Genomic DNA, 13,132 nt, shown 5'->3' with positions numbered 1-13,132 from the left:
TTCTCCATCTATATCAACAGTTTAGGTGAACATTTACATTTTTATGCGGATGATACTTTGATGTATTGTGCAGGTCCCTCATTTAAGGAGGCTGGTGTTAAATTACAGGCTGTTTTTAACATTATTCAGACTCAGCTCGCTGAGCTTAAGCTCTTTTAAATGTTGAGAAACCAAGGTAATGCTTTTTTCAAAAGCAAAAAAGACTCCAGAGACTGCTTTGGATATTGTATGCAAGGACAAGTACTTGAAGTGGTTACCTGTTATAAATGTCTAGGTGTCTGGCTTGATGATTGACTTTTAAACTTCATGTCAATAACCTGCTTAAAAAGCTGAGGGTTAGAATAGGTTTATTTTTCAGAAACAAGTCCTGTTTCTCACTTGAGGCCAGGAAAAGGCTAGTCACTGTGACCTTTTTACCTGTGCTGGAATGGTGATTTGTTGTATATGAATGCACCTGCCTATTGCCTGAACAGGTTAGATGCCGCCTATGACAGTGCACTGAGATTTGTCACAAATTGTAAAGCACTTACACATCACTGTACCCTGTATACCAAGGCAGGTTTGCCATCACTTACTGTAAAGAGGCTCAGTCATTGGTACACGTTTATTTATAAAGCTTTGTTGGGTAAACTCCCGTATTATATCTGCTCTCTGATAACACAGAAAGTTGCAAGCAGCTATTGTCTGAGATCGCATGATGTAGTATTGTTAGATGTGCCAAGAGCAAGGACTGTCTTAGGTAAGACAGCTTTTATGTGCGCAGCTCCACTTGCTGGGAACAATCTTCAGCAAGAATTGAAACAGAGCAATCTCATTCCTCCGCATGTTTTTAAAGCTAGGCTAAATGAAATGCTCGTTGATACTATGGGCACTTGTAAATGTGAATAACTATGTAAATGTATCCTGTAAATATAATGTATGATGAGGAGATGAGGAGGTGTCGGCGTTCTGGTGTTCTGGCGATTTACTCGCAAGGATTCAGTAGAAGCTGCTGGGAGTCCCAGCAGCTTCTACTGAAGCCAATCCCCAACTCCGGGGACTTCCGGCCGGGGACTTCGCGTGGCAGTATACGCCGTGAAGTGGTTTGCGGCCTGTCAGTAAACCCAAAGCAGAAGAAGACAAAGTGACGTCAGCGGCTCATTTGCGTAATCTTCCCTCAGGGAACTTATTCAGGTGTGAACGCGATTGGTACTTAGTGCCCTGGGGGCACTAAGTGCCGGCACTAAGTAATTGGTGTGAAAGCGGCTTATGTGGGCTGATTTTGACAAATTTGGGTCCATTTTTAAGTTTTAGTGGACTCTGGATCATTTGTATTGGAAACATTGCTTATTTATTGGAACAATAATTCTTCACAGTAGAATTCATAGGTAGAGTTTCAACTTGTGCCCTCTATATCCAATTGTCTCTAACACTTCTCATGGTAGTCAAAATCAGCCCACCCAGAGTACAAATATAGCCACTTTCTGGTTAAACTTCCATTTTTGATCCTGAAAATGTCAGAAACGGATTCAGCGTCCTCAATAACCCCCAAATCCACTCTAAAATCCTCCAAATCGGCCAAGCCTTTTTTAAACTATTGTCCACATAGCAATGCTAATTAATGCCAATTAACGCAATTTATGCTAATTGTGCAAATTGCCCAACATATTATCCATCCGGCAGTTTGTAATTACTGGAGGGCCACTACTTAATTTCTAACATAAAACTTTGGGGTACTCAACATTTCTGGGTTCACAGTGCTGGCAAGCAGACTGTAACGTTACAGTTGGTGGGGGTCAGAGCCCTCCCCCTGGCAGTGGGAATGCATAATGTAACACCTGAACACAGCGCGCAGACTGAGAAGGTTCCTGCGTGCTCCAGCATCACGTGACCTGCACAGGAAGTGCGGTGGATCCAGTCGAGCTCCACAGCCAACCAGCAGTGAGATCTGGTTCCTCCTCAGACCCTCAAAAGCGGTTTCTCTCCCTCAGAGGGGGAGGAGGCCGCAGAACCTCCTCTTCGCTCCTCCAGGGGGGGTCTGGTGGCCGCTCACACAGAGATCTCGTAGGTGGTGCCCCCGACGCCCGTCACCTTCTTCACCCCGCCCCCCTGAGGCTTGTGAGCAGGACTGTGGGTCAGGGTCGAGCTGGGATAGGCCACTCCGGGTCGGGCACACACGCTGATTGGGTGAGAGGGAGAGGAAGGGGCGGAGCAGGAGGAGAAGGGCTGGCCGCCATTGGACCGACTCAGAGGCTTCCTCTGGATCAGCTCATCCCTGAAGGAGGAAGGACACAGAGACAGTGTGAGGGGCAGGAAGTCCAGAGAGAGCTCTGTCCTCCCACACAGAGAACACAGTCTCTGCTGCACCCTGAGGAGACCCTAACACCATCATCACTGCTCCCTGAGGAGACCCTAACACCATCATCACTGCACCCTGAGGAGACCCTAGCACCATCATCACTGCACCCTGAGGAGACCCTACACCATCATCATCACTGCACCCTGAGGAGACCCTAACACCATCATCACACTGACTGCACCCTGAGGAGACCCTAACACCATCATCACACTGCACCCTGAGGAGACCCTAACACCATCATCACACTGCACCCTGAGGAGAGAGACCCTAACAGCATCATCATTTACTCAAGTACTGTACTTTATACATCTTTTCTTTGTACTACTTGAGTATTTGTCATTCTATGAGTACTTTTGAAACTTTAAGTAGAATATATATCTGCATATATATGTATATATTTATGTTTTGAAGGACTGGCGGAGCTGATTATGAGCAGTGTTGGCAGGGTTAGGTTGTGTGATATGCATATAGAATGCTATAATAGTTTAATAATCATATCACCCAAAGTAAAACTATCAGTCTTTGTTTCAGGGCACAGCCCCCCCCCCCCTCATAACCACTGAGGAGCACGGAACTCTGAGCAGTCAGACTGTGGAGCCTCCTGCTGTGAATGTGATCAGGGTATTCCTTCATTAAGAAAGATTTCATAAGTAAATAAAAGTGTGATGCGGAAACATTTTTGTATCTCAGTATGAAAGTTAAAACCATATTTTTATTTCACTGATTCAACACAGATCATCTGAAAAGTGGATTTCATGCAGCATTCAAACTCAACAAGTATTCACAGTGGAGACACAATGAAATGACCCTGTGCATGGGGGGGACAGTGAGCAGGGGAAGACGGGAACATGCAGCGACAGACAGACCAGGCGCCTTCATGCTAAATGTTGTCTGTGTCTGGGGGTGACTTGTGAGAACGTGATATTAAAAGTACAGAACAGAACACATGATGCACTGATGATTCCTATGATAACGCAGCATCACACATGAAAGCTCAGACACATGGAAGACAGGCAAAGGGAAAGAGAGACAACTCACAGGAAACCTGGCAGGAGGAGGAGGAGGAGGAGAGAAGGAGGAGGAGAAGCAGGAAGAGCAGTCAATCAGGTAGTCAGCTGTTGAGGCGGGCAGGTGCAAACCAATGGTCCCGACAAAAGGCGAAGGTCATACTCACTTTGGGGGCAGCATTACTCCTCCTCCTCCTCCTCCTCCTCCCCCAGCTCCTCCCCCTCCTCCTCCCACCCCCGCCGCGTTGGCCCCGGCTGACGCTGAGGCCTTACGGACGAGCCGGTACTGCATCTCTGCTGCGGCGGCGCTGGAGTAGGAGAGAGACTTGCCCAGGGGCGGGGGGTGGGGCGAGCGGGGAGGGTGGGTGGTGGAGGTGGAGGAGGAGGGTCCCAGGGGGGTGTCGGTGGATCGGGTGCGGTAGGGATAGGCATGGTGGTGGGGGGGCGCGTAAGGGCCGGCAAAGCGGGGAGGGCGGCTGGTGGATGAAGAGGAAGAAGAGTGGTGGTGATGGTGGGCGTGGTGGTGGTGGTGATGGGCGTGGTGGTGGCGATGGTGTGGGGGAGGCGGGGCGGCAGAGGACGGCGGAGCAGAGGTGTGATTGGCTGGCGGGGGGTGAGGATCCCCCAGCAGGCGCTCCCTGTCTAGGGGAGGTGGGGGGGAGGAGGATGTGGTGGAGGAGGAGCGATGGAGGAAGGGCTGGTGGTGGTGGAGGTGGGAGGAGCGGTGGTAGTGGTGGGGCGACTGCATCTCAGCGTCTCTCGGGTGAGACAGGAAGGGGGAGGTGTAGCCGCCTGCTGCCGGCGTACAGGGTCTCCCAGACGGAGCCTCAGGGGCCACCACCACCCCTTTGTTGAAGTCCTCTCCATCTGCCACCAAGCTGTCATACGAAAGGCTCCCGTTGCGGGACGGGTGGTGAGGCGGGGGCGTCTGATTGGCTAAGCTCTTGAAGCTGGCGGAGGTGGTGGTTGCCTCGGAGAGGTGGGTGGTGCCGGCCGAGGTGTGGGTGGAGCTGGATGAGAAGGAGGGGTACGAACGTCCACCGAGGGTGTAGCCAGGGATGCCCCCCACCTCTCTTCTCCCCTCCCTCCTCTCCTCCCCAGCTCCAACCCCCGCCCCCCCCACAGCGTCCCTGCGGTCCAGGCTGGGCTGGGAGCGGAAACCGGGCTGCTGACTGGCCTGGAGGAGGGAGGAGGTGGAGGAGGAGGAGTCCTTTGCACTGCCAGTGCCAACACTCTCTCCTCGACTCAGCTGGAGGAGGGAGGAGGATGAAAAGGAGGAGGAGGAAGAGGAGGAGGAGAGGGAAAAGAAACAACAAGCAGCTGAGCAAGGGAGCAACCTGGAGTTGAACTACTTCCTGCTGTACTTCCTGGTACAACTTGCTGCAGCCTGTCTATGAACCAAAACACGGAAAAAGGACCACATCACTCCAATTTTAGCAGCTCTACCCTGGCTCCCAGTAAATTACAGAATCTAATTGAAAATACTTCTTACTTACAAAGCGCTTAATGGTCAGGCATCATCCTACCTAAAAGATATTTGAATCCACTATTGCCCCTCTCGGGCATTACGTCCAGAGTGCAGGTCCCCCAAAACCAGATGAGAGCGTTCAACTAAGCTCCCTCTCTCTGGAACCAACCGTTTTTATTTGGGAGGCAGACCATGTACAAAATATTAAGAGTGTTCTGAAGACCTTCAAAAGCATAAAGTTAAAGCTGGTTTAAGAGTGCCCAATGTTTGTCATCCATTTTATCTTTTTGTTTTTAATGTATTTTTGTTGTATTTGATCAGATTGTATTTGTATTTGACATGCTATCTTGTCTTTTTATTATATTATTGTAAATTAATTTGATCTTTTAGCACTGTAATTTAAGTTTGTTAATCTGTAAAGCCCTCTCAGAGAAAGTGTTTGTGATATTGGGCTATATAAATAAAGGTTGATTTGATTCCTGCTGCACTCTCACTCCCTCTAGTGTACACTTCCTGACACAACAGCTCCACTCAGGTCAGCTCTGATGCCGAGGGCCTTTAGAAGATCACAGTGCTGAGATGGAGGAGGCGTGGACAGAGGAAGACTCTGCACACCTTACAATAAGGCAGAGCGCCGGTCACTGGTCCCGGTCTGGAGACATTTATTCTGAGTTTGTTTCTCATTTGATCTATGGAGCTGCACCCCCACTCTTTGCCTCTTTGGCGTGGTTTTCACTTAAATTCCCCATTGGTACTTTAAGTATATTTTGATGCTAATACTTTTGTACTCGAGTAACATTTTGAATGCAGGACTTTTACTTGTAAAAATGTATTCCTTCACTCGGGTACTTCTACTTTTTACCAACTGCATACATGTAGTAACATTTCAGACTGGTGAACACATTTTGTATGGTATGCAGACAGAGGCTGAGCTTGAGGAGGAAAGCTTTAGTTGGATACAGCACACTAACTGTAACACAAGTTTAATATGTTTATTTTGATACCAATGTTTCTGGTACTGTGGTGTTGTGAGGGTAAAAAGTCAAATAAAAAAATGCAACACAACAAAAGACTGTAAACGGAAAATATAGTATGATAAATGGTTGTATGTATGCGTAATGTATACATGTTGTGTATCGAGGTCACAAATGTTTCATTACACAAGTCATAATATCCTCGTGAATTTTGAAATAAACTTTTGTCATTATCACTTAAAAGTAACAACTTATTTTGTTGCTTCTTTTACTGCTTACACCTCAAACTGCAACCAAGGAGAAGAGGGAACATGATTCCTCTTTCTGAGTCGTCATTAGGCTCATCTCTGTATAGGCGCACCGCAGTACTTTTCCCACTTTAGTTCCGATATAGTTCCGAAATGTCACGTTCACACCAAAAAGAGCCGGAACTAAAATTAGTTCATCAGAACCTTTTTACCCCCTTTTCCGTCCCTGCTAGAGAGCAGGTACTTTTGTGGGAGAACAAGGTTCCTATGTCTGAGTGGCTGGGCGGATTGCAAACCACGGCCCGTAAAACTCCAAAAAGTTTTGTGAAGCCGCCATTTTATTATCCTTGCATTAGCCCAGCGCAGAAACGCAGAGAGACTAACTTATGGCAACACAAAAGAAAACATGGGAGCGGTGGAGATGAGGAGGTGTCGGCGTTCTGGCGATTTACTCGGAAGGCTTCAGTAGGAAGCCTACTGAAGCCAGTCCCCGGGGACTTCCGGCCGGGGACTTCGGGTGGCAGTATACGCCGTGAAGTGGTTTGCGGCCTGCCAGTAAACCCAAAGCAGAAAAATAAATAGTGAAGTCAGCGGCTTCATTTGCCTAATCCTCCCTCAGGGATTTATTCCGGTGTGAACGCGGTCTGTACTTAGTTCATGAGAACTAAAGAGTTCTCATGTACTATGTACATGAACCTTTGTGGGAAAAGTACTGCGGTGTGAATGCGCCTTATGAGAAGAACCCAGCTGAAACATCAAATTATATACGAAGGGCACTTGTGGTACTTTTGATACTGTGTTTGACTACTTCTTTGACAAGCTCTTGGTGAATCTACAGGAGACTTCTCATTCGGGAAAAATTAAGGAAAATCAAAACAAAGTTGTGGATTGACAGGTAGGAGGAAATGAACCGGACATGGGTAAAAATTCTGAGTAGAACCATCCGTACCATGTCTAGATGTACTTGGATACAGTCCTTTGATTCAAACACAAAGGACTCTCTATTCCTCAGCCCTATACATTACCAGAGAGATGAATCCAGTCTCTAGATGTATTAACACAGTAGTTCACCCATGTCCAGGCAAACAGAAAGGGGCAGGAAACAAAGAAAATATGAGGAAAATTGCTTTCAGCACAACCACTTACTGATATTGATCGACAGAAAGCCACTGAGAAACCAAACCCAGATGGGCGACAGGAAATCAAAAAACAAACAAAAATGGAGATGCATTAGATTGAAAGGCAGGGACAAATGAAAAAAACAAAACAGAAAACACACACACCTTAGTGCATCTGATATACTTTTAGTTACATACTGATAGCTGATTTTTAAATTGAGACTGTCAGCTTCACTGTATTACTAATACCTTGCCTTACCAAATATGTGAATAATAGAAATCTGATTATTATCCCTACTTCTGGCAGTGGCAAACTGTCACATGATGTCCCATTCAGAGCATCTGAAGTAATCTAAATTGTATCCCTACATCATTGCACTGCCACCAATATTTACTACTAATATAAGCTATCCTGCTCCAATTAGCACAAGACCTATTCATAGATCTACAGCGCATCAGGCAACACTCCTGATTGGATACTACAGCTCTGGAAAACATTAAGAGATCACTGCAGCATTATCAGTTTCTCTGGTTTTACTATATAGGTATGTGTTTGAGTCAAATTGACGTTTTTTTTTTTTTTATTCTATAAACTACTGACAACATTTCTCTGTGAAGGAATTCAACAGACACTGGAATGGAATGGCTGCCATACATGTAGAGATTGAGATTTAAGAATCATGTGGAGTGGTCTCTTCATTTGTTTCAGAGCTGTATCATGTTGAAGAAATGAATATGAAATAGAAACATTTCTTTATTTTTACTTCCCTTTTTCTAGTCTCCTGGATTCAGATTTCAGCACTGTATTTCTTAGTGCAGCTTTTTAACTGTTGACCACTCTGTTTTAAGGAACAACTGGCCTGGCTCTCACATGATTTACATTTCTAGCTATCAGAAAGAACGAGATGTGTTTATAATGTAAAAATACAAAATTATTATTTCCGATGTAAAATATCGAGGCTTAATCCTTGGCCCTCTTTTTTTGATGTATTTATATAAACACCCTTTGGACAAATTATAGTAATTCTAGAAAAAAGGAAATCTTAATCTACACTGATAATGCATATCTTGACAGCCGATCAGTTCCACATTAATAAATCAGTGTCAAGACTGGATGCCGAATAATGTCTTGCTTTTATACTCATAAAAACGATATGTTGGTACGACCCCTGCTCAACATAGACACTAGCTTGATCAATAAACTGTAGACCACTGTGTCATAGGTCATGCAGTATCTCTGCCTGATTCCTTTTATTGTTTAAAAGATAGACAAATATGTAGTGCTCTAAATGTGCGAGTGCTCTGATTAATAAAGTGTTCTGTAATTGTGTGTAATATAGTACTATATCTGTTTCAATGCCCCCTTACACCCTCCATGTCCCTTTCATTTATGCACCCCTGCTTGTTCAGATGCAGCCTGCTGTACATGTGTGGATTACCTGGTTGGCGTAAGCATGTGTGAGCGCTGTGTGGTTCTTCCCAGGGCTGTAGGTGGGCCTGTATTTGTACATGGTGGGGGTGGGAGGGGCTTTGTTCAGTAGACTGCACTCTGCAGGAGGGTGGGAAGAAAAATAATTGAATAAACTCACTGTGAAGTAGTGAACCAGAGCATTGTATGGTTAAGAGTCAGAAAGCGTTACCCTCTGTGTTTCCTCGGGTGATCCCAGGGTAGCGGAGCTCCGGTTTGGGAGGAGGTGGAGGCTCAGCGTCACATGACTGGCTCTCCATCATCTCCAGACTGGACTTGGACTGGATGGAAGAGAAATACAAAGTCAAAGAATCACATGACTGAAATGTACAGTAAGTCATGGTATTACTTCCCCTCCTTTGTTAAAAATACCAAATTAGTATCATTCAGAAAAGTGTTTTTCAAATGGCAGTGAGTGTCCTCCTAGGGGTTCTTTGGAGTACTGCAGGGAGTATGTGAGATTTAAAAATCTCCATCTGTCCTAAAATAATAACATCGTAATGCAAATATTATAAAGATAAAAAAAAAGAAAAATTGTATCCCAATTAAATGCATCATTAACTGCAACAAACGATCAAGTGCAATATCACATTTGATATCAGGTGCAACTTATCGGCAGCTCAATGCATCCACAACATTACTTAGTGTTATTGCATGATGCCAAATCATTGGTTTGCCATGAGTATAGTGACTGATTCTGAACATTATTTTACTGTTTATCTTTAAGGGGGTAAGGGAGTGATTATCAAAACAAGATTGTTTTATGAATACAAATGTTAAAGGGGGGAGGGTTATGAAAACAACATTATACTATGAATACAGATGTTAAAGGGGTTGATTATCAAAACAATATTATACTGGGGAAAACTAAATCTCCTTTCATTTTTTTCAATCTATGCATCTATCTGCAATTGTTAATCAACTTTCCACAGAACATTCTCTGTATGAATAACATTGAAAGTGAATCTGAATCTTGCATCTCCCTCACCAGGTAATGCTGCTTCACATTTATGTTAACATTATAAAGATTTCAATTTTAACGGTTGCAGTTTTCAAAATGCATTTATCAAAATGTCCATGCACCTTGAGGCTTCCACTGAATAACCAGTCTCTTACAACACACTTGAAAAGTGTATTCCTATTACTTAACTACTAAAAATGACAAAAACTAGCCAGGTAGATTGGTCATTTACCATCAGACCCAGCCTTACTTTGACCTGTCTTTTTAAACTGTGGCTGCTGCCAGAGAATGCTTGACGACCTGGAAATAACCGCTTCTTCCTGCTTCACTCTGAAATCATTTTCTTACCTGTACATTTACTACACATATTATACATATCTATCCCTGTGGGAATATTTCATTTTGCAATCAAGCCCACCAATATATTTTTTAAATAGCTTCTAAACCACCTGCTGCCACCTGGACCTGCCTATAAGTAGACTAACCAAGTGCAATCTGAGTGAGAAGCACATCACATTTACCTCACGTGTGTTTGACCAAAAGGCCAAAGCAACTCTATTTGTTTTTATACCGCCGCTCCATCCTGCTGATCTTACCCGGTGCAGATCTCCCTGGATGCCGTTGTCCAGGATCTTTGCAGCCAGCTGGGCCTCTGTCAGCTGCGGCCGCAGGAAGGGAGGCTGCACACACACACTCTGCACACACTTCTTCCTGCCCAGATACCTGCAGAGAGCACAGACCCAACCATGAAGACCAACCACTGCACAAATGCACTTCTGTCACAAGAAAGACTTCTTCTAAATGCAGTGATATACTCACCAGAGTTTCTGTTAGAAAAAGAATCTTACCGGTCAACGTGACAAATTGGAAGTTACATATTAACTGTGGTTATTATTAAGCTTGAAAACAATTGATAAAGAATGACATCATCAAGGAATGTATACATCTTTTATTGCATTTTGTTCTTCAGAAATTCAAGCCTGCATAACCGTGGAGCGGCGAGCGCTGTCAGGGATGTAGTATTTTCGCCGAAGCGCACCTATGACGAGCACGGTTATGGCTCTTTTTAAGGTATATCCACCTGCTGGTAATAACGTCTCTCCGGCCAGAATCGGCACAACAGGAAAGTTAGCAAGCGCCCGGCACCAGGGCGCATCATATCTACTGTAGTGCATTTACTGTTGTATAACTAAACTATATGAGCATGTAGGCTACAAAAAAAGAAAAAGGAAGAATATGCACCTGGGTGCCTGTGAGCTGCAGAGGACATGAGAGACATTCTTCCAACAGCCATTGGTGAAAGGGTTAACACCTCCTCTGAACTTCCCTGTCACCTGAAGAAAGAGAGGGACATCAGAGATATCAAAAGATGAGAGGGAGGATGGATAAAGTATGAAAGGTTATTGAACATGTCCCCACTCAAATGAAATGAATACAGTATGGGCATGATCACTTATATTCAATATGTTCTGAATAATGTCACTTATTCTGATAACAAAGCATGTGGGGCTTAAATATATATACCTAGAGAACATCTATGTACCAAGTAGGATTATCACCTGAACTAAAACTGTGTGGAAAAGGGAAAATAGCTCATAATGTCAAACTGTAATATTGGGTTTTTTCCTAGTTCCACATCTTTCCAAAGCAGCTGTTGCCACTTTGTTTCTACACCTTAAACAGACATGTCCTTCTCTGCATTTTCCTATTCTATTGTAGTCATATATCACAAACAGACACTTTTCTTTTAGTGCTGATCTAGATTGTACTCTTGTTATTATTTACAGAGAGCCAACATTTACCCAGCTATCTGTGGCTAAAAAATATCAACTACAGGATTTCTGGGACTACGAATTGTTAGTGAAGTTCCCACCTGTTCATTAGTAGTCCTGCCTCTGGCCACAAGCACTATGTGGAAGCCAGTGAGACCAGCCACAGGGATGAAGAACAGGCCTGCAACACACATTACAGCCAGCCTGAGAGCACGGGGGTTAAGGAAAAACCTTAAGAGACAAGATCAATGTTTTGATTTCATGGTGCTATCGAAACTGGTTGTCCAGAATATGTTTAAACTGGTTTGCCATCCCTAAAAAGGAAAAACTACAAAAAACGGATCCTAAAAGGATACGTGACGATGGCGTGCAGGCGGTCAATATTCTGCCGATGGTAGAGGATGAAGAGCATGCCGAACCCAAACACGGCCATGATGTGCGCCGTCAGAGAGAGGAGGAAGAGGAAGAAGTAGCGGTAGTTCCTCCTGCCAATGCAGTTGTTCACCCACGGACAGTGGTGGTCGAAGTCCTACAAAAGAAGGGTTAAAAGAAAGAAGAAGAATATTGTATCTCTGTGCCGGATGTTCAGGAGTAGGCACTTCGGGGGGAGAGGGGTGGGTGGGTGGGAGCGTTTTCTTTTTTCTTTCTATTGTCAGTGCTTTATCTTACTTTTTGCCACTTTACTGCGGGAGATACATTTACACTTGCATGGTGACTTCACAAAGAGGCCATAATACAATGATCGATGTATACTCTTATTGTTGATGAACAGGGCAGTGACATTTTTTAGCTTTAATGTGAATGGACTAAACGGACCGGTTAAAAGGAAAAGAGTCTTGACACACCTGAAAAAACTGAAAATTGATATTGCTTTTATACAAGAAACCCATCTTACCGCACAGAAGCATAATAAACTGAGGAGAGACTGGGTAAGACATGTAGTTTCATCATCCTTTAACACCAAAGCCAGGGGAGTAGCTATTTTAATAAATAAAAACATTCCAGTGACGATTGGAGAAACTATTATTGATCCATCAGGCCGATATGTATTAGTTAATTGTCAGATTTACTCAGAACCCTGGACACTTTTAAACTTATACGCACCCAACCATGATGATGCATCCTTTATTCAAGATATCTTTCTTAAGGTGTCAGGGGGACGACAAAACATACTGGTAGGGGGTGATTTACATTTTTGGATCCTATTCTGGGTAAGTCATCCTTGGCAGTATCTAAATCAAAAGCTGCCAAAACCACCCTGGCATTTATGAAAGATCTAAATTTGACAGATGTTTGGAGACAGAGACAAAGCAGAGACTACTCTTTCTATTCCTGTCCCCATAAGTCTCATACTAGGATCGACCTTTTTCTCTTATCAACGCAGCTAGTTCATAGAGCATTGGAATCTGAATATTTATCTAGGACCCTGTCTGATCATTCTCCTTTGACCCTGTCTATTTTGATGCCAGAAAAAAAAACTAACTCATATAGATGGCGAATGAACCCTACCCTTCCTCAAAAACCTGATTTTTGCATGTTTATTAGGGACCAGATAAAGCTATTCTGCGAGACTAACTGTCCTTCCTCCCCCAATAGTTTTATACTATGGGACACACTTAAAGCTTATTGAAGGGGACAAATAATCTATTATACAAAAGGTATTAAAAAGAAATATATGGCAGAAATAGAAAGACTAGAAATAGATATTTTGAAATTGGAAAAGGAGTTTCAACTATCTGGGTCCAAGGTATTATACCAATACGCTGTTAAACATGAAG

The 13,132-nt window shown here is 44.0% G+C and overlaps 1 protein-coding gene across 1 annotated transcript; it reads right to left on the bottom strand.

Annotated features, from left to right (window-relative positions):
* Positions 1-1,178: 1,178 nt before the first annotated feature.
* LOC104946966 (palmitoyltransferase ZDHHC5-like) lies at positions 1,179-11,883 on the bottom strand (the record flags this gene model as incomplete). The annotated part of the gene is made up of 8 exons (XM_010772884.1): positions 1,179-2,254; positions 3,513-4,594; positions 8,593-8,702; positions 8,794-8,902; positions 10,179-10,305; positions 10,825-10,916; positions 11,456-11,558; positions 11,711-11,883. Coding segments are annotated over 8 exons (2,022 nt in total), but the record flags the coding sequence as incomplete, so codon positions are not given.
* Between the last annotated feature and the right edge of the window lie 1,249 nt (positions 11,884-13,132).

This window comes from Notothenia coriiceps, unplaced genomic scaffold (assembly GCF_000735185.1).
Source record: "Notothenia coriiceps isolate Sejong01 unplaced genomic scaffold, NC01 NC01_scaffold00011686, whole genome shotgun sequence".
Classification (NCBI taxonomy): domain Eukaryota; kingdom Metazoa; phylum Chordata; class Actinopteri; order Perciformes; family Nototheniidae; genus Notothenia; species Notothenia coriiceps.
The sequence above is the reverse complement of the archived record's forward strand: the minus strand, read 5'-3'. Positions and strand labels throughout refer to the sequence as shown.